Source organism: Camelus dromedarius, chromosome 3 (genome assembly GCF_036321535.1).
Source record: "Camelus dromedarius isolate mCamDro1 chromosome 3, mCamDro1.pat, whole genome shotgun sequence".
In the NCBI taxonomy this organism is placed as follows: domain Eukaryota; kingdom Metazoa; phylum Chordata; class Mammalia; order Artiodactyla; family Camelidae; genus Camelus; species Camelus dromedarius.
The window spans coordinates 85,315,953-85,339,087 of NC_087438.1; the positions used below are offsets into that span (position 1 = coordinate 85,315,953).

Consider the following 23,135-nt stretch of genomic DNA (forward strand, 5'->3'; position numbering starts at 1 on the left):
ATCAAATTGTACATCTGAAATATGTGTAGTTTACTGTACAGGAACCATACCACAATAAAGGTGTTTAAAAAATTGTACACTTCAGTAATGTTAAGTATATTCACAATGCTATACAACCATCACCAGCCTCTAGTTTCAAAACTTTTTCATCAGCCCAAACAGAAACACCAGAACCATAAGGCAGTCACTCCCATTCTGCTTTCCCAGCAACTTCTCCTACCCCTGGAAACTACAAATCTGCTCTTTGTCTCTATGGATTTGCCTATTTTGGATATTTCATACAAATGGAATCATACGATATGTGGCTTTTGTGTCTGGCTTACAGCACTCAGCATGTTTTCACCATTCGTACTTGTTGTAGCATGTATCAGTACTTCATTTCTTTTATGGTTGAATAGTATTCCACTGTATGTATATACATGATGTTCATCTATTCATCCACAGATGGACATCTGGGTTATTTCTGTGATACTATGAATAGAACCGCTATGACAATTAGTGTACAAGTTTTTATTTGAATACCTTGTTTTCAATTCTTCTGATATACACCCGGAGTGAAATTGCTGGGTTCTATGGTAATTCTGTTTAGTCTTTTGAGGAACCTATTTAGCTGCATTTTCATTAGAGATAGCAAATAGCTTACAAAACATCAATCTGTGTTTTTTTTTTTTTTAACTAAACTGAATGATTTGTCCTAGTAAGTTACTTTGTATTACCAAGAACTGCATTTTACTCGTGGATTTGATAGGTGAATTACCCACAACAAGCTTTCACCATATAAATATAGCTTCACACATACAAACTATATGCTAAACACGTTAGTGCTGTCTCATCCTTCATGCACACCTGCAGAGCTGGTAGTATCACCATCATACAACCAAGAAAATTCAAGCCTAAGAAAGGTTAAGTAAGTTGCCTGAGGTAAAGAAACTAGTAAGTAGTAAGAATGAGATTACAACTCAAATTCATCTTACTCTAAAACCCCTTCAGAGACAAGAGAGCAAACTATGGAAACAATAGAATGCGGAAAGTGACCATGTGGCCAGAAATAACTAGGCCATTAGTTATAAAACCTTCTGAAGACTTGGTTTCCTCATCCTGAAAATGAAAATAATCATCCCCTAAAGTTGTGGTAGGACTCAATGCAACATTAGCAAAATGTCTCTTTCACAAAACATAGCATAAGTGATTGATAAATATTAACAGTCATACCTTCTGGGGGAGTTGAAGAAATATTTTTAAAAATAAAACAGCAGTTTTAAAGACTTTGCACGTATTTACTAGCATAGTAAAAATACAGTAGACTCATCATCTAATGTGTGTTCTGATGTGGTCAATCTAGCTTTCCCCCCAACCAGTGTGCATTACTAAAATCTGGGGCAATCCACAAGTAGAGCTTTATGAAGAGAAGAAGAAAAATAAGGAAATGGATGGAGAAACACAAAAGGACATACAAAATGTCAATGAGGAAATCAGAGTATCACACTGAGGGAGAAAGACTAAAAGCTCAAAGAATACACATATAAAAAGTACTTTTTGTAGTGGGCATGAAATTCAGTGTGACAAAGTTAAACATATTTCCTCAGAAAAGTCTTTACCTGATAAATCTAAGATTTAGTGTGGTCACTAACTCATATTTCACTTACAAATATGGATTATCTGGCAAATTTATACCTCTAAGAATGTGAATAGTTGGATAAAAATTTTATAGTCATAAGCCATATTCTCTTTTTTTTAAAAACACTAATTTGTCAGGTGCTATAGATCAACATACTGTCAGAAAAACTCGATGTGATCCTGAAAAGGACAATGAATCAGCAGCTACTTTTGTACTGAGCCATTGCTGGAAAGAGGCAATCGGCCATAGGCCCCGAGCATCCCTGCATATTTCTGCTGAGCACACTAAAACTGACCACTCTTACCCAGGCCACCTCCCAGGGTTGTTTATGCAGCTTGAAACCCTGAGAAATAAGGTAATGTGTCTTCCCAAAGACCAGGACTGCTTACAATAAAAGTGGTATATTCCTCAGCTGTGACGCACACCCAGTGAGTGTGGAGCAACCAACTAGGCCCCCTATATCACCGCCACAGAACCTGGAGTAAGAGGCACTAAAAGAAATATGCTATTTCTGTTGCTTGCTGTGCTGAGTGATACACTCCTTTGTCTCTGACCCAAGAATCTTCTGTCTTCTGCCAGCATCCAAGAAAAACAGTATCAGGCTAATTTGTTAGTTTGTAAATAAGAAAAAATCCAATCCCAGACCTGAAAGCTATTGAGACCTGAACGACTGAGACAATGTTCCCAGCATAGTATATTTTTCCGGAAAGTAAATTATTTAATACTTGGAAAAAAATCCTTTCATACCAGCCCTTATAATGTCACACAGTACAATGCCAAACTGTTTACCTATAGTCTTTCTTCTAAGTTCTGAGAGATTTAATTTCTCCTCCTACTATCAAAATCATCCCAACTTATTCTTTTCCTAAAGCAAAACTGCTTTCCGATAATTTAGAAAAATGTTTTCTTCATATTTTTTAAGTTCACTTGCAAGTCTTTTTAATAATGAAAAAACAGATTTTAAAAGTAAAATGTTTTCTATAGCACTAGAACCAAAACAGACACGTAGATCAACGGAACAGGATAGAGAGCCCAGAAATCCCACACAGTTATGGTCAGTTAATCTATGACAAAGGAGGCAAGAATATACAATGGAGAAAAGAGACAGTCCCTTCAATAAGTGGTGCTGGGAAAACTGGACAGCTACATGTAAAAAGAATGAAATTAGAACATTCTCTAACATCATATACAAAAATAAACTCAAAATGGATTAAAGGCCTAAATCTAAGACTAGATACTCTAAAACTCCCAGAGGAAAACATAGGCAGAACACTCTCTGACATAAATCACAGCAATATTTTTTTCAAACCAGTTCCTAGAGTAATGGAAATAAAAGCAAAAATAAACAAAGGGGACCTAATTAAACTTAAAAGTTTGTGCACAGAAAAGGAAACCATAAAAATAATTAAGACAACCTACGGAATGGAAAAAAGTATCTGCAAATGATGAGACTGACGTGAGCTTATTTCCAAAATATACAAACAGCTCATACAGCTTAGTATCAACAACTACAACCAACAACAACAAAAACTCCATTCAAAAAATGGGCAGAAGGCCTAAATGGATATTTCTCCAAAGAAGACACTGAGATGCCAACAGGCACATGAAAAGGTGCTCAATATCACTAATTATTAGAGAAATGTAAATCAAAACTACAAGGTATCACTTCACACCAATCAGAATGGCCATCACTACAAAGTCTATAACTAATAAATGCTGGAAAGGATGTGGAGAAAAAGGGAGCCTCCCACACTGTTGGTGGGAATGTAAAACGGTGCAGCCACTATGGAGGACAGTACGGAGGTTCCTTAAAAAACTAAAAATAAAGTTATCATATGATTCAGCAATCCCACTCCTGGGCATTTATCCAGAGAAAACTGCAACTCGAAAAGATACATGCAGTGTTCATACCAGCACTACATACAACAGCCAAGACATGGAAACAACATAAATGTCTGTCGACAGATGACTGAATAAAGAAGATGTGGTGTGTGCGTGTTCGCACACACACACAATGGAATACTACTTGGCCATAAAAAAGAATGAAATAATGCCACTTGCATCAACATGGATGGACCTAGAGATGATTATACGAAGTGACATAAAAAGACATATCAAATGATATCACTTATATGTGGAGCCAAAAAAATAAATAAGACACAAATGAACTTATTTACAAGCTGGAAATAGACTCACAGACACAGAAAACAGTTAACTATGTTCACCAAAGCAGAAAGGTGTGAGGAGGAATAAATAAGGAGTTTGGGATTACCGTATACAATTACTATTAAAAAAACAGATAAACAACAAGGACCTACTGTATAGTACAGGAAACTACATTCAGTATCTTATAATAACGTATAATGGAAAAGAATGTGAAAAAGAATACATATATATGCGTATGTATAACTGAATCACTTTGCACATCTAAAACTAACAACTAAAATCTAAAACAACATTGCAAATCAACTATAGTTCAATAAAATTTTTAAAACTATTAAAGAATAATAATAAAATAAATGTTTTCAAAAGTTCTTTATGAATCACCAATCTGAGGGAAAGACTAACCTGCTCCAACTGGGTGGCGAATGCTATGGTCACTGACAAAATGAAGAAGTCAGTACAATACTCTGCTGGTCCGATCTGATGGTAGCCTCCCTCCTCATTCAGCACTGCCACAATGTCCTTTGGGTCAAGTCCAGACAGGCTGGCAGGTACTTTATGGAAAAAACACAATTAAACTACATTGTAGTTTTCCATAAACAATTATAAGATTTTGAAAGCTGGTTTTCTTTTGCTTTTTCATTTACTTGGCAGTTTTCATAGATACAGTTGATGTCCAGTAAGGTTTCCTTTGATTTTTAATATATTCTCCAAAGAAACCTTATTTAACCACCATTTTTTTCTGCACATAAAAGTCATATTTTGAAATAAGACACTTGTAAAACTTCAATTTAATAAACCACATAGAAAAGGCATCACAGGTTTCCCAAAGGAAGTGAATCTAAACTGTGAACTAAAATAAGCAAAATTGACCCAGAATTGCCAAAGCAATACTGAAGAAAAAGAACGAAGTGGGAGGAATAACCCTCCCAGACTTCAAACAATATTACAGAGTCACAGTAATCAAAACAGCAGGTACTGGCATAAAAACAGACATGTGACTCAATGGAACAGAACAGAGCCCAGAAATAAACCACACACCTATAGTCAATTAATCTTGTCAAGAATACACAACAGAGAAAAGATAGTCTCTTCGGCAAGTGGTGTTGGGAAACCTGGGCAGCTACATGTAAATCAATGAAGTTGGAACACTCCCTGACATCATACACAAAAATAAAGCCAAAATGGCTTAAAGACTTCAATATAAGACAAGATACGATAAACCTCCTAGAAGAAAACATAGGCAAAACATTCTCTGACATAAACCTTGGCAATGTTCTCATAGGGCAATCTACCCAGGCAATAGAAATAAAAGCAAGAATAAACAAATAGGACCTAATTAAACTTACAAGCTTCTGCACAGCAAGGGAAACCATAAGTAAAACAAACCTATGGAATGGGAGAAAATATTTGCAAAAGGTGAGACTGACAAGGGCTTAATTTCCAGAATATATAAACAGCTCATACAACTTAAGAAGGAAAAAAAAAAAACCCAATTCAAAAATGGGCAGAACACCTAAACAAGCAACTCTCCAATGAAGACAACAGACATGAAAAAATGCCCAATATCACTAATCATCAGAGAAATGCAAATCAAAACTACAATGATTTATCACCTCATACCAGTCAGAATAGCCATCATTTAAAAGTCTATGAACAATAAATGCTGGAGAGGGTGTGGAGAAAAGGAAGCCCTCCTACACTGTTGATGGGAATGTAGTTTGGTACAGCCATTATGGAAAATAGTATGGAAATTACTCAAAAAACTAAAAATAGACTTACCATATGATCCAGCAATCCCACTTCTGGGTATATATCTGGAGGGAACTCTAATTTAAAAAGATACATGCACCCAATGTTCATAGTAGCACTATACACAATAGCCAAGACATGGAAGCAACCTAAAAGTCCACTGACAGATAACTGGATAAAGAAGGTGTGGTATATTTATACAATGGAATACTACTCAGCAATAAAAGAGAGTAAAATAATGACATTTGCAGCAACATGGATGGTCCTAGAGATTGTCATTCTAAGTGAAGTAAGCCAGAAAGAGAAAGAAACATACCATATGATATCACTTATATGTGGAATAAAAAAAAAAAAAAAAAAAGAAAGAGGATACTAATGAACTCACGTACAAAACAGAAACAGACTCCTAGACATAGTAAACAATCTATGGTTACCACGGAAAGAGGGTGAGAAGGGATAAATTTGGGAATTTGAGATTTACTAATGTTAGCCACTGTATATAAAATTAGATTTAAAAAAAAAGTTTCCTCTGTATAGCACAGGGAAATATGTTCAATATCTTGTAATAGCCTTTAATGAGAAAGAATATGAAAATGAGTATATGTATGTATATGCATGACTGGGACATTGTGCTGTATACCAGAAATTGACACATTGTAACTGACTGTACTTCAATTAAAAATAAATGAGTAAAAATAAGCAAAATTTGGCTAAAAAGAAAGGTGACTGAATAGAGAATGAAAAAGTGTCCAGGCAGAAGGAACAATATATACAAAGACTCAGAACCAAGAGAAAGCATGTGGTTAGAGAACTGAAGTAGGTGAGGCGTGCTAGACCAGACTGAGGATCAAGTGCAGAAAGAGCATAGGGGATAGAGTGATAAGTAGAGGCTGTATCATAAATAGTCTTCTTGAATGTGTTGAAACATTTGGATAGTTTTCAAAGATTAAGAGAAAACCATAAAACAATTTTGAGAAGAGAACAGATACAACTAAATAGGCTTCCATATGAAGAAGCTGGAAAGGGATAGGGTTTCTCAAATTGATTAAGGAAAAAAAAACACTAAATAACTAAAGCTAAAATAATAGACAATATTCTGTAATAGGGAGTAGGCCAGTAAGTCAGCACTCTCCAAGTTGGTAGGTTCAGACTCATACAACTTTTTGGAAGGTAATATATCAGGGCTTATCAAAATTTTATATATGCATACTGTATAAAGCAGCAGTCCATGACTCCTTCAGGAGTTAACCCTGAAGAAAATGCTTACTGCAGCATTGCCTAAAAATAGCATAATGGTTAAGAGCACAGACAAGAGTCACAGACCAAAATTCTAATCCCAGTTCTGTCATTCAGTAGTTGTACAGGGAGATTATATAATCTCCTTTAGCATCCATTTTTCCTTCTGCAAAGCTTTTACAGGGTTGTTACAATCAAATTAGATAACAAAAGTAAAGCACTTAGCATAGTGCCTGATAATTCAGTACTTTAATAAAGGTAGCCATTAAATATTAAGGTCAGTAGAGTTCAGACATCAAAATAGTAACTATGACAGGTTTCTCATTATCAGAAAGGGGTTCTAGGATAAATCTTATGGTGTAGGATTAAAAGGATTGAAGGTGTCACTGTGAATGAATGTTGTTTAGTATATGCATGGATAAAAGAGACATAAAAGCATATATGTACAGATACTTATGTGTGCGTGTATATATATATATCTGTGTATGCATGTATATGTGTATATGTATGCAAACATGGGGACAGCAACAGGTACAGTACAGGGGACAAAGGCTGACCGAAAGACTGAAACCTAATCACAGGACTATAAAATGCTTCCCTTCCCGGAACCCTCCTACACTGCTGGTGAGAATGCAGTTTGGTGCAGCCACTGTGGAAACAGTATGGAGATTCCTCAAAAGACTAGGAATAGACTTATGACCTAGGAATCCCGCTCCTGGGCATATATCCAGAAGGAACCCTACTTCAAAATGACACCTGCACCCCAATGTTCATAGCAGCACTATTTACAATAGCCAAGACATGGAAGCAGCCTAAATGTCCATCAACAGATGACTGGATAAAGAAGACGTGGTATATTTACACAGTGGAATACTATTCAGCCATAAAAATTGGCAACATAACGCCATTTGCAGCAACATGAATATTCCTGGAGAATGTCATTCTAAGTGAAGTAAGCCAGAAAGAGAAAGAAAAATACCATATGAGATCACTCATATGTGGAATCTAAAAAAAAACCAAAACATAAATACAAATCAGAAATAGACTCATAAACATAGAATACAAACTTGTGGTTACCAAGGGGGCGGGGGGGTAGGAAGGGACAGACTGGGATTTCAAAATGTAGAATAGATAAACAAGATTATACTGTATAGCACAGGGAAATATATACAAGATCTTATGGTAACTCACAGTGAAAAAAAAAATGTGACAATGAATATATATATGTTCATGTATAACTGAAAAGTTTGCTCTACACTGGAATTTGATACAACATCATAAAATGACTGTAACTCAAAATATTTTACAAAATGTAAAAAAAACAATGCTTCCCTTCCCCCAACACCTTACCACTACATTACTCAAAGCCTATTTTCCTTTATCCAATATATTATGTCTATCATCAACAAAAAATTACAAGGCACACTAAAAGGCAAAAAAAAAATCCATAATCTGTGCTTCCATCTTAGGAAAATAGAAAAACAGGAGCAAATTTAATTTAACATAAGCAGAAGAGACATACTAAAAACTACAGAAGAAATCATAGAAATTGAAAACAGAAAAATCAATGGAGAAAAAAACAAAATCAAAAGCCAGTTCTTTGGGAAAAAAAAATCAATAAAATCAATAAGCATCTAGCCAGCCTAAGGAAAAAAAGAAAACACAAATTACTATTATTAGAAATGAAAAAGGGGACATAACTACAGATGCCACGGACATTAAAAGTTTAATAAAGGGACAGTATAAACAACTCTATGCCCACAAATTTGATAACCTAGATTGGAAATGGTCCAATTCCTTTTAAAAACACAATCTGCCAAAATTCACACACGAAGAAATCCTCTACAATTTTTTTCACAAGACAATACTAAAGGGACTACGTCGTAACTCACTATATGAGGCCAGCATTATCCTAATATCAAATCCAGACAAAGACATTACAAGAAGAGAAAACAACAAAGACCACTATCTCTCATAGTCATAAATGCAAAAATCTTCTACAAAGTATTAGCTAATCAAATCCAACACAATGTATAAAAAGAACTACAAACTACAACTAGATGGGGTTTATCCAAGGTACAGAAGATACATAACATTCAAAAAGCCATTAATGTAATCTATCATCTCAATAGGCTAAAGAAGAAAAACCACATGGTCGTATCAATACATGCTGAGAAAAGCATCTGATAAGCTCCAACACTCATTCATGATAAAACATTCTCAGTAAACTAGAAATAGAGAGTAACTTCCTCAGCTTGAAAAACAACATTTACAAAAAATCTACAGCTGACATCATACTTAATGGCTAGTAGCTTTCCCTAAACTAAGATCAGGAATAAGGCAAGGATGTCCTCCTTCACCACTGCTGTTCAATACCATACTGGAAATCCTAGTAACTAATGCAGTAACACAAGCAAAGGAAACAAAAGCTTGCAGATTGGGAAGAAAGACATAAAACTGTCTTTGTTTCCAGGTAACTAGCCTATCCATCTGTGGAAAGATCAAAAAAACAAGAACAAAAACAAAAAAAATCAAATTAAAAAAACCCTATTCCTGGAACTAATAATAAGCAATTATAGTAAGGCTGCAGGAGACAAGATTAATATACAAAAGCCAATTACCTTCCTATAAACCAGTAATGATCAAGTGAAATTTGAAATTAAAAATACCATTTACATCAGCACCCAACATAGATATTTAGAAATAAATATAACAAAATATGTACAAGATCTATATGAGATAAACTACAAAACTGATAAATAAAAGAACTAAATAAATGGAGACAGATTCTATGCTCATGGATAGGACAACTCAATATTGTCAAAATACTAGTACTTCCGGCTTGATCTATGCAATCAAGTAGTCCCAATCAAAGTCCCAATAACTTATTTTGTAACACGGACAAATTGATTCTAAAGCTTTTATGAAGAAGCAAAAGACTCAGAATAACCAACTCAATACTTAAGAATAACAAAGATGGGAGTACTGATACTACTCAAACTCAAGACTTACTATAAAGTTACAGTAATCAAAACAGTGTAATCCTGGTGAAATACACACAAAGATCAATGAGACAGACAGAGAGCCTATAAATAGACCCACATATATACAGTCAACTGATCTTTGACAAATATGTGTTTGTTTTTTGGTTTGGGGGGTTTTGGTGGGGGGAGGTAATTAGTTTTATTTATTTTATTTTGATGGAGGTCCTGGGATTGAACCCAGGACCTACTGCAGGCTAAGCATACACTCCACCACTGAGCTATCCCCTCCACCTTGATCTTTGACAAAGGAGTCAAGGCAATACAATGGAGCAAAAACAGTCTTTTCAACAAATTGTACTGGAACAACTGGACATCCACATGTGAAAAAATGAATCTAGACACAGACTTTAAAACCTTCACAAAAATAAACTCAAAATGCATCATAGACTTAAGTGTAAAACATAAACCTGTATTAACTCCTAAAAGAAATATAGGAGAGGTTTTCCCAGGCAAAATGAAAGAGTAGTAGGACCACGAGATCGCCTGTCCTTGCAACTACAAAAAAATAACAACCAACTGCTAAACAACCATCTAAGAAAAAAGACTGGACCCTAGCAAAAAAGATCTTCTTCAACTGAAAACATAAAGAGAGGACCGCAGCCGGACAGCAGGAGGGGCATGCTCACAATATAACCAGGCTCCATATCCCCCAGGTGTGAAACCCACAAACTGAAGAATTATCAAGTTGTAGAGGCCCTCCTACAGGAGTGAGTTTTGGGCCCCAGGTCAGCTCCCCAGCCTGATGTTCTGGCATTGGGAGGAAGAGACCGTAGGACACCTGGTTTTGATGGCCAGCAGGGCTTACCTCCAGGAGCCCCACGGGAATGGGCAAAACAGACTTCAGTCTCTTGGGAAGCGTACACAGAATCTCAAATGTACCAGGTCCAAGGGCAATAGCAGTGACTTCATAAGAACCAGGGCCAGACCTACCTGCTGGTTTCAGAAGTTCTCCTGGGGAGATAGGGGGCTTCTGTGGCTCACCCAGGGGACATAAAAGCTGGTGGGGAGTGTTCACCTACAAAAGCTTTCTGGAGGCTGACATCTTGAATGGATTATTAGCACCAGCACCTAGCCCCACTCAACAGCCTGTAGGCTTAAGTGCTGGGAAGCCAAGGCCTAACAACGTACTGAGTAGGAACCCAGCCCCAATCATCAGTAGACTTCCTGAGCCCACAACTGCCTCTAGACACACCCCAAGACATGGCACTGCTCACCAGAGGGCCAGGACAAAGCTCCACTCAGCACTGGGCAGGCACCTACTCCTCCTGTCAGGAAATCTGCATAAGACTCTAGTCCAGCCGCATCCACCAGGGGACAGATACCAGAAATAAGAAAACAACAATCCCAAAGCTTGTGGAAGGAAATCTGCAAACACAGACCACACCCTACCCTGGGACTGCCTAGACCCTGGCCCTTGGGTGACAAGAGAGAAGTGTACTGCTGGGACACATAGGTGGTCTCCCACAGAGGGCCAGTTCTCCAAGGTCAAGAAACATAACTAACCTACCTAAAAACAGAAACAGAAAGTTAGAAAGTATGAGGCAGCAGAGGAGTATCTTCCAGGCCAAGGCACAAGATAAAATAGTAGAAAGAGATATAAGTGATGAGGAGATAGGCAATCTACCCAAGAAAGACTTTAGAGTAATGATGGCAAAGAATTAGAAAATGTAAAGGATGCCCAGAGTTGAAGAATACAATTACTGAAATGAATAACAGACTAGACGGAACCAAGAATAGACTAAATGAGGCACAAGCACAGATCGGTGAGCTAGAAGACAGATAAGTGGAAATACTACTGCAAAACAAAACAAAACAAAACAAAACAATTAAAAAGAATGAAAAGAAATGAGGATAACTTAACAGAACTCTGGGACAACATGAAGCACACTAATATTCCCATTATAGGGGTCCCAAAAAGAGAAGAGAGAGAGAAAGAACCTGAGAAAATATATGAAGAGGTAAGAGCTGAAAACTTCCCTACCTTGGGAAAGGAAACAGTCATCCGAGCACAAGAAGCACAAAGAATTCCACACAGGATCAACCCAAAGAGGAAGACACCAAGGCACATAATAATCAAAATAATAAAAATTAAGGATAAGGACAGAATATTAAAATCAGCAAGAGAAAAACAACAAGTAACACACAGGGGAACTCCCGTAAGGTTATCAGCTGATTTTTCAGCAGAAACTCTTCAGGCCAGAAGCAAGTGGCACAATATATTTAAAGTGATGAAAAGGAAAAACTTACAACGAAGAACACACTATCCAGCAAGGCTCTCATTCAGGTTTGATGGGGAAATCAAAACTGTCACATAAACAAAGACTGAAAGAACTCAGCACCACCAAACCAGCTTTATGACAAATGTGAAAGGAACTTCTCTAGTCATCAAACCACAAGAAAAGAGAGAAGAAAGAAAGAAAGAAAAAAGACCTACAAAAACAAACACAAAACGCTTATCAAAATGGCAATAAGAACGTATGTATTGATAATTACCTTAAATGTAAATAGATTAAATGCTCCAACCAAAAGATGCTGACTGGCTGAATGGATAAGAAAACACGATACATATATATGCTGTCTACAAGAGACCCACTTCAGAGCTAGAGATACATGCAGGCTGAAAGGAGATGGAAAAATATTCCATGCAGATGGAAACAAAAGAAAGCTGGAGTAGTAATACTTGTATCAGACAAAATAGATTTTAAAGTAAAAATTGTTACAAGAGACAAAGAAACATTACATAATGCTCAAGGAATCAACCCAAGAAAAGGCTTTAACAATTGTAAATACATATGCTCCCAACATAGGAGCACCTCAGTATATAAGGCAATCGTTAACAGACATACAAGTAGAAATCAACAGTAACACAGTAATAGTGGGGGAACCTTAACACCCCACTTACATCAATGGGCAGATCATCCAGACAGAAAATCAGTGAGGAAATACAGGTCTTAAATAACATATTATGCCAGATGGACTTAACTGATATCTATAGAGCATTCTATCCAAAAGCAAGAGAATATACATTCTTTTCAAGTTCACATGGAACATTCTCCAGAGTCGACCACATGCTGGCCCACAAAGCTAGCACCAGCAAATTTCAGAAAACTGAAATCGTACCAAGTATCTTTTCTGACAACAACGCTATGAATTTGGAAATCAGCTACAAGAAGAAAACTGCAAAAATTGCAAACACAGGGAGGTTAAACAATATGCTTCTAAACAACTAAGGGATCACTAAAGTAATCAAAGGGGAAATGAAAAAATACTTCCAGGAAAATGAAAATGAAAACATAACAATCCAAAACCTCTGGGACACATCAAAAGCAGTGCTAAGAGGCAAGTTTACGGTGAGATAGTCTACCTCAGGAAACAAGAAACATCTCAAATAAACAAACTAACCTTACACCTAAAGCAGCTGGAGAAAGAACAAAACCCAAAGTTAGTAGAAGAAAAGAAATCAAAGATTAGAGCAGAAATAAATGAAATAGACTAAAAAAAAAATGGAAAAGATCAACAAAACTAAAAGCTGGTTCTTTGAAAAGATAAACAAAATTGAAAAATCTTTAGTCAGACTCATAAGGAAAACAAAGGAGAGGGCCCAAATTAATAAACTCAGAAATGAAGTCCCAATTGATACCACAGAAATCCAAGGGATCACAAGAGGCTACTATGAGCAACTATACACCAACAAAAAGGACAATCTAGAAGAAATGGACAGTTTCTTAGAAAGTTACAATTTGCCAAGACGGACCCAGGAAGAAACAGACAATATGAGCAGACCAATTACCAGTACTGAAATTGAATCAGTAATTTTAAAATTCCCAACAAATAAAAAGTCCAAGACCAGATGCCTTCACAGGCGAATTCTACCAAACATTTTAAAAATCGTTCATGCCTATCCTTCTGAAGTGATTCCAAAAAACTGCAGAGAAAGGAACACTTCCAAACTCATCCTATGAGGCCATCATCACCCTTGTACCAAACCATAAAAAGATATCACAAAAAAAGAAAATTACACTCCAATATCACTTAAAAATATAGATGTATATTTTTGCAACAAAATACTAGCAAATCAACTCCAACTATGCATTAAAAGGATCATAAACCACTATCAAGTGAAATTTCTCTCAGGGATGCAAGGACTTTTCAATATCCACAAGTCAATCAATGTGATATACCACAATAATAAACTGAAGAGTAAAAATCATATGATCATCTCAATATATACAGAAATATTTTTGACAGAATTCAACATTCATTTACAAGAAAAGCTCTCCAGAAAGTGGGCACAGACAGAATATACCTCACTGTGATAAAAGACATATATGATAAACCCACAGCTAACATCATACTTAAAGGGGGAAAACTGAAAGCATTTCCTCTAAGATCAGAAACAAGACAAGAATGCCCACTCCTGCCACTTTTATTCAACATAGTTTTGGAAGTCCTAACCATAGAAATCAGAGAAGAAAAAGAAATAAAACGAATCCAAATTGGAAACAAAGAAGTAAAACTGTCACTGTTTGCAGAAGATATGATACTATATACATAGTATAGCATATGAGAAAACTACTAGAGCTCATCAATGAATTTGGTTAAGTTTCAGGATACAAAATTAATATACAGAAATTTCTATACACTAACAACAAAATAGCAGAAAAAGAAATTAAAGAAACTATCCCATTTACCGTCACACCAAAAAGAATAAAATGCCTAGGAATAAACATACCCAAGCAGGCAAAAGACCTATACTCCAAAACTGTAAGACACTGATGAAAGAAACTGAAGACATAAACATATGGAAAGATGTACTGTGTCCTTGGATTGGAAGAATCGATACTGTTAGAACGGCCATACTATCCAAGGCAATATACAGATTCAATGCAGTCCCTATCAAATTACCAATGACATTTTTCGCAGAGCTGGAACAAAAAAGTTTAAATTTGAATGGAAACACAAAAGACGCTAAATAGCCAAAACAATCTTGAAAAAGAAGAATGGAGCGGGGGGAATCACACTCCCTGGCTACAGACTATACTACAAAGCTACAGTAATCAAACAGTATGGTATTGGCACAAAAACAGACACACAGATCAATGGAACAGGATAGAAAGTCCAGAAGCAAACCCACACACTTACAGTAATTTAATCTACAACAAAGGAGGCAAGAACATACAATGGAGAAAAGACAGCCTCTTCAGTAAGTGGTGCTGGGAAAATTGGGCAGCTAATTGTAAAAGCCTAAAATTAGAATATTCTCTAACATCATTACAAAAATAAACTCAAAATGGATTAAAGACTTAAATGCCATACCAGATACTATAAAACTCCTAGAGGAAAGCATAGGCACAACACTCTTTGACATAAATTGCAGCAATGTATTTTTAGAACCAGCTCCTGGAATAATGGAAATAAAAGCAAAAATAAACAAATGGGATCTAATTAAACTAAAAAGCTCTTGTACGGCTAAGGATACCATCAACAAAACAAAGACAACCTTCAGAATGGGAGAAAATATTTGCAAACAATTAGACAGATAAGGGACTAATTTCCAAATAATACTAACAGCTCATACACCTTAATATCAAAAACAAACAAAAAAAAAACCCAATCCAAAAATGGGCAGAAGACCTAAACAAGCAATAAACCAATGAAGATAATAGGCCATGAAAAAATGCTCAATATCACTAAGTATCAGAGAAATGCAAATCAAAACTACAATGTGGTATCAGCTCACACCTATCAGAACATCCCTCATTAAAAAGTCTACAAACAATAAGTGCCAGAGAGGATGTCGAGAGGAAGGAACCGTCCCACGATGTTGGTGGGAATGTAAATTGGTGCAGCCACTATGGAGGACAGTATGGAGGTTCCTTAAAAAACTAAAACTAGAATTACCATATGATCCAGCAATCCCACTCCTGGGCAAATACCCAGAGAAAAATGTAATTCAAAAAGATACATGCACCTCAGTGTTCATAGCAGCACTACTTACAATAGCCAAGACATGGAAATAACCCAACTGTCCATCAACAGATGACTGGATAAAGAAGTTGTGGTATGTTTATACAATAGACTACTACTCAGCCGAATAGACTACTACTCAGCCGTCAAAAAGAATAAAATAATGCCATTTGCAGCAACACTGATGGACCTGGAGATCGTCATTCTAAGTGAAGTAAGCCAGAAAGAGAAAGAAAAATGTCATATGTCACTTACATGTAGAACCTGAAAAAAAAAAAAAAAAAAGAACCCGGAGGGGACACAGATGAACTACTTATTATTTATAACTTAGATAACTGATTTCTTGAATATGTGTAAGCTCATCTGACTGTCTTTTATGACTGGATTACTGTATTCTGTTGCTTCTTATATTGTGGCTGGCTTTATTCCTTTGGTAACTACGTAAGTTTAAAAAACTAAAGCTCTAAACTGTTCTTAGAAACAATGAACAGTACATACATTTAAATTAAACAAAGTATGTGCAATATATTATATATATGTATTTATATGCAGTATGTTGTATATGTGCAGTCACATGATATCAATTTTACCTAATAAAACTGAAAAATGAAAAAAGAAAAAAGACAATATAGGAGAAACCTAGATAACTTTGAGCTTGGTGATGACTTTTTAGACATAACATGATAGGCACAATCCGTGAAAGAATTGATGAGATAGACTTAATTAAAATTTTAAAACTTCAGCTCTACTAAAAACAATGCCAACAGAATAAGAAGGCAAGTCATAGACTGGAAAAAATATTTCCAAGAAAGACATCGGATAAAGGACTGTTATCTGAAACATACAAAGAACTCTTAAAATGCAACAAAACACACAACCAATTGAAAAACAGGCAAACAGGCACCTGAGAAGATACACAGACAGCAAGTAAGCACATGAAAATATGTTTACAACATTTATCATTAGAGAAACACAAATTAAAACAATGAGATACCACTATACATCTATTAGAACATCCAAAATCCAAAACACTGACAACACCAAACGCTGACAAGAATGTGGACCAGTAAGAACTCTCATTCACTGCTGTTAGGAATGCAAAATAGTACATTCATTTTGGAATACAGTTTGGCAGTTTCTTACAAAACTAAGCATGCATTTACCAAATGATCCAGTAATCACACTCCTTGGTATTTACCTGAGAGCACTGAAAACTTAGGTCCACACAAAAGCCTGTACAGTGATGTTTCTAACAGCCTTATTTCTAATTGCCCAAACCTGGAAGCAACCAAGATATCCTTCAGTAGCTGAGTGGATAAATAAACTTGGTCCATCCAAACAATGGAGTATCATTCAGCTCTAAAAAGAAGCGACCTATCAAGCCACAAAAAGACATGGAAGAAACTTAAATGCGTATTACTAAGTGAAAGAAACCAGTGTGATAAGGCTACATACTGCATGATTCCAACAATACAAGATTTTGGAAAAGGCAAAACTATGGCGACAGTAAAAAGATCAGTGGTTGCCAAGGGTAACGGGGGAGGGAGGAATGAACGAGCAGAACACAGAGGATCTTTAGGGCAATGAAACTATCCTGTAGGATACCACAATCATGGACATGTGTCATTACACATTTGTCAAAACCTATAGAATGTACAATACCAGGGACAAACCCTAATATAAACTATGGTCATTGGATGATAATTATGTGTCAATATGGGTTCATCAATTTTAACAAATATACTACTCTAGTGGGAGATGTTGATAGAGGTGGGGTGGCGCCTCTGTGTGTGTGTGGGTAGGTATCTGGGAACACTCTGTACTGCCCATTCAAGTTTGCTGTGAACCTAAAAATGCTCTAAAAAATAAAGTTTATTAATAAAAAAAGAAACAAATGAAGGCTTTGTTGAACTACAGCTGAGTTAACAGAGAACAGTATAACCATTTTTGGCTTTCTTGCACTCATCCTAGGAAGAAAATTTTCCTAAACAGCAATTTTTATAAACAATATAAAATTCTTCTTTGTTCTGTTATATATCAAATAAAGAAAAGACAATCTTTCCCTATTGCTAATTTTTGTGAACAAGAGCTAAGAGCAACAAGTGTTCATATGTAACAAGGCTGCAACATTTGTCTGATGCTCTAGAATAAAATCAATTTCCACTCCCACATATAATTCCTTATACTAGCTCCTCCCCACTCTTCCTGAAGTTCTAGTCCACAGCTGTAACTTCTCAAAGAATGTCCTTAGAGATGACACACAAACCTTTTCCATCTCGAGGAGGGGCTCCTTTTGCTTTAAAACTATCCACTGGTGCCTTTGTATCTGTTTCCAAAGCAGTGCTTATCTGTATCTCAGACTTGAACTTGGTGTATTTATTACTCAGCAACTGGTACCATCTTGGTGCCTAAAGAGTAACAACGAAACAAGAGCAAAGCACCTTGAGAGTAGGAAATAAACAGTAGTGAGAAATGTTCTACAAGGTTCTAAATGTATTTCCTGCAGTTTCTCAGTATTTCACTTCTAGACTATTTTTCCCCCATATTTTCCTCAAAAGAAATTAATTCTGCTTAGGAAACGAACTGAATTTCCTCCTAAAAAAACTAAGTAGAGGTTTAGATTGTCTTCCTTGCTTCCATTCCCATGTTTCAACAGGTAATAATACATTAAAGAGGAGGAAACACAATACGTATATTTCTTTCCATCTTCACTCTTATATCCCAATCTCACTTCATCCCTTATACAACAGAAAAAAAGACTATTTTTTCCATTTTCCTAACTCCAAATTTTTCACCTTTTCTGCCTGCCACATTTCTGCTTTGTTCTATTTATATCAGATTAGGAAAAGAAAAGCTTAATGTTAACAAAAACACTAACAATAGGCTAAAGTAAAGGTCTAGCGGGAGAGCTCTGGGCTATAATTGATATTGAAACAAAGGCTTTTTCATAGAATGAAGTATCCTAAATTACCTGAATATCCTCCCCACCTCACAAGCCCCACAGTAACCTCAGAAATTCTAGTACCTAAATCAGCCTGCAAAATCTCATGGCCCAGGACCACAGGTAGCACTAGTGCAGGGGCACCATTCCAATACCTAAAAAAAGCATTCTTGCTCTGATCACTGTAATAAAAAGGCATATTATAGTGATCAAAACCAAAAACTGCTGTTTTATATTCAACTTATGTTTGTAAGTAAAACAGGATTAACTAGTCCATAGGTATTTAAGAAATCCACAACCAAGTTTTTTTAAAGGCAAAAATTCACAATACAGTTTGTTCCTATATTTCTTAGGACACATATTTTCTAATTTTAAGCCTGAAAAAGGATTTTTAACTACTCACAGAATTTATGACATATTTTTGTCATTAACTAAGAAAAATAATCAGTTTTTCTGTTTGTGTATATTTACAGACAACCAATTTATTTTGAAATACAAATATTTTACTACCCAATTTCAGGTATTTCTGCTGGCAAACAGAAGAGATTTGGCAAGACAACATTTGGTTTTCCCATAACTAAAATAATCTGAAACATTTCTCCATAACTTTGATCACCAGTATGACGACAAACTGCCCTGAAGGACTAGACAAGGGGAAAAGGAATGACAAGAGCGTTTAGAGGCATGATCTCCACTCAGATATCCTCCTAGGAGGATTTACCTTCTCTTTAACCAAAGAGACTGCACAAGTATTCAGGGTTTAAAACTAAAGAAGGAAAACCTTTTTCAGGACTGAGTGTCAGAGAGGGATGAGTACCCAAGGATGGAAAAGAAATAAGTCCACTTTTAAAGCATTTTGAAATTGGCACAACATTGTAAACTGACTATACTTCAATAAAAAATATATTTAAAAAATAAGCAACATTTTAAAAAGTAAAATTTCAGTTTCTTTTGAAAAACTCCAAATTTGAGCCAGGCTGACTAGCTCATTTGCAAATGCAGGCATACCTTGGAGACACTGCAAGTTTGGTTCCAGACCACCATAATAAAGTGACTATTGTAATACAGCAAGTCACAACAATTTTTTGGTTTCCCAGTTCATACAGAAGTTATGCTTATACTATACTGTAGTCTATTAAGTATGCAGTAGCATTATGTGTAAGAAAACAGTGTATATACCTTAATTAAAAAAATACTTTACTGCTAAAACATGCTAACATCACCTGAGCCTTCAGTGAGTTGTAATCTTTTTACAGCAGTAACATTGGAGATCACAGATCACCATAACGAATATAATGAAAATGTTTGAAATATTACAAGAATTACCAAAATGTGACAGACACAAAGTGAGCAAATGCTGCTGAAAAATGGCCGCAAGACAACTGGTTGATACAGGGTTGCCACAAACCTTCAATTGGTTTACAAAAAAAAAAAGCAGTACCTGTGAAGCACAATGACGTGAAGTGCAACATAGCGTGGCATGCTTCGACCGCTGCTATCAGCAGCACACATCACTGACATGCAGTTTTTTATTCATTTAAGATTCAAATCAACAGAGGACTTTAAAATAAAGTTTTTACTTTAAGAAAGTTGTGACAAAGTCATTAAGAAAAACTGAAAGTAACCATTTCTAAAGTCAAAAACATACAAAAAAGGTTCTAAGATATTGAAAAAGACATGAGGCATTTTTAGTAATAAAAAGCAAAGAAATCAAGACCCAGAGTTCTTCCTTCTTTTGGTGGGAGTGCTGTTTATAACACCTAAGTGTGTTTCAGTAAGTCACTTACTCTGACTACTACAGAAGGAAAATAAGAAGCAGGAAGCCAATTATGATGGCCAAGGAAAGAAAGGATGGTGGCTGAGGTTGAGAGGGCAGCAGTGAAAATGCAGAATAGTAGATGGATCAGGAGGGAAAACAACTGGAAAGGGTGCTGTGGAGGCCAGAAAAGGGAGGTGTCTAGGAAGACTTCTCTATTCTAGCTTGCGTAACTGCCAGCAGACTGAGGACCACCCACTGAAGCAAGGAACTCTGAAGAGGCGCACCTCTGAGAGCAACGCTCAGGAGATGAACATGTTCAACTCGAGGTAACAGCAATTTAAACATAGATTTGAACTCACAGAGAAGTTTCTTTGAGAAAGACAGTTCTAGGTCAAAGGAACAACCAAAAGATCACAATTTTCTAAATCAAATTCATTAACTAAAACATAAGAACTACCGTATTGGTTCAAGCCCATGACCTATCAGGTCCAATATTCCATGTCCTTTCCATCAATCCGATACTTAATGAAAACCACCACCTGTTTGACATAATCAGTAACAAAACATCAGAAGGTCAGTACCTGCTTTGTTTCTTGAGCAGTTCTTAAGTCTAGAACAATGTAACCTATCATTTCCTTGGCTGAAGATAAAGGATCCAAGGCAAAACACTGGAGTTTGATAGGAGTACGCTGTAGCCTGTAACGAAACAATTTACGTGATAAGTAAAATTGCTTTGCTTAATCCTGAACTTTCTATTAGCTTTGAAAGAGCTGCCTACTACTAGCAAGACAATGTAATTTTGTTGGATAACCTGTATCTATTCTATACTTTCCAACAAACTCTTCAACTGGCATGAAGCACTAATTATGTCTACCCATCTACATACCAACTGAGTAACATACAAAACGTCAAAAATTTTAGTCTCTCTCATCTAAGAAGCTATCATCTAGGTCAATGTTTCTCAAGCTTCTGTAATATACAGAAGTCTTTTTAAGTAAAAAAATTAACCATGAGTCAAGATTGATTCTAAACTGTTTTTCTTAGACTGTCACACACAAAGTTTCAAATACACATATGTATATGCTTATAGTTCTTTTTGTGGCTAAAAAAAAACGAAATAAACTTAAGAATTAAATGCCATATTATCTTCAACTATTAAAATTAGGTAAACAGTCATTCAATGTAATACATGCTAAGGTAATGTAAGCATGACCTTGACTGGTATAACATAGGTTCTTTTGAGCCTAGAACCCATATACCGGCTCATACAGTAAGCTGATTAGATTTTGCCACCACTGTTACCTAATGGAATGACTAAGAAACCTCCACTTGACACAGAATCATTATTTATATATTCAATTTATCTGTGTTATTTTCTCAGCCTACAACATATAGGGTGATACCACTTGGCACCAACACAGCTGTTTACATAGCCACCAAAGCAGGCCCTAATATCTTATAGCAAGACTATGTCTGAGGATATACTCCAGAAGTCAATGAGATGAAATACAAAATTATGAATCCTCCAAGAATTTAATACCCTTTCAAGTAAATCCATGGACTAATCTAGCAATGGAAGAAAATTTCTCCTTGCTTTCATTTATTTTTTGACCTTTGTACTCTGATTTAGTACTAAGAAAGAGCAAACAGTGAAGTGATTATGTTACCCAGAGGAAACATACTTTCAACCTTTTTTAAAATAAAAGTATCAGTGTTCCTGCCTGCTTCTGGTCATCAGAGTTCATGAAGTAACAAGAAGCTACAACTTTAAGTATGTTTCAGATACTTAATACAGTGTTTACAGGTCTAAAATCAAGTATAAATTTAACTAAAAAAAGAATTCCTTATGTAATCACTACCTATCTCTGTATCTCTTTGGCAAGCCAGACAAAATATACAATAAATGAAACAACAGAAATTACAATCAATTCCAACCCATATTTAATACTGGGTAGGTACCATTGTGGCATTTCTAGAATATCTATTCTCTCAGAGGTTAGCACAAAAAAAAAAAAAAAAAAGATAAAGAAAGAAAGAAAACAAACAAACAAACAAAGCTAGCTAAGTGTAGTGGTTAAAAGCTTAGCTCCGGAGTTGCCCTGGCTGCCAGGCTCTACCACTGTCCAGCTTACTGACTTAGGCAAGTTATTTAACCCCTTAGGCCTTAGTTTCCTTATCTGTAATATGGGGGAAATAATACCTACTTCATAGGGTTGTTCTGATGTTTAAATGAATAATTGTTGCACAAGTATTTAAGAAAATTTCCTGGCATATTAAAAAAAATCTCTCAACAAATATTATTATCTAATTAGAGATATGTTTATTTACTTATTACAGAATGAAAAAGTGCAGAACACATTGAGAATAGGAGTCACCTGTGCTGATGAAGTGCTTTCCGGTCAATCTCCCAGGCTAACTCAGTAGCAAATTCTGGCTGGTCAGTATGGTCCACAGGGTCAGTAGCCAATTGTTCTCCATCAAACTTTGCTTCTACTACAAGCATATGTTTTGGACGTTTGGGAAAATGGCGACCTAGAAAAAAAGACTATGCAGGTTAACTGAAGTGCCCAAAAATCAAATAGGATCATTTAGCATGTGTTTTAAAAACTGACATGTTAACAGTGATTGACTTATATAATCCATAAACTACCTCAC

The 23,135-nt window shown here is 35.9% G+C and overlaps 1 protein-coding gene across 8 annotated transcripts in view; it reads right to left on the reverse strand.

Moving 5' to 3' along the window:
• CEP120 (centrosomal protein 120) overlaps positions 1-23,135 on the reverse strand; it is a 157,521-nt gene that overhangs the window by 53,882 nt on the left and 80,504 nt on the right. For all 8 annotated transcript variants that reach the window (XM_064483571.1, XM_064483538.1, XM_031448907.2 and 5 more), the window contains 4 exons: positions 22,856-23,012; positions 21,062-21,176; positions 18,047-18,188; positions 4,187-4,335 (listed from right to left, as the gene is read on the reverse strand). In XM_064483571.1, coding sequence (XP_064339641.1) covers positions 4,187-4,335; positions 18,047-18,188; positions 21,062-21,176; positions 22,856-22,983 — 534 coding nt within the window. In that variant the 5' untranslated portion in view covers positions 22,984-23,012. The remainder of the gene's footprint in view (positions 1-4,186; positions 4,336-18,046; positions 18,189-21,061; positions 21,177-22,855; positions 23,013-23,135) is intronic.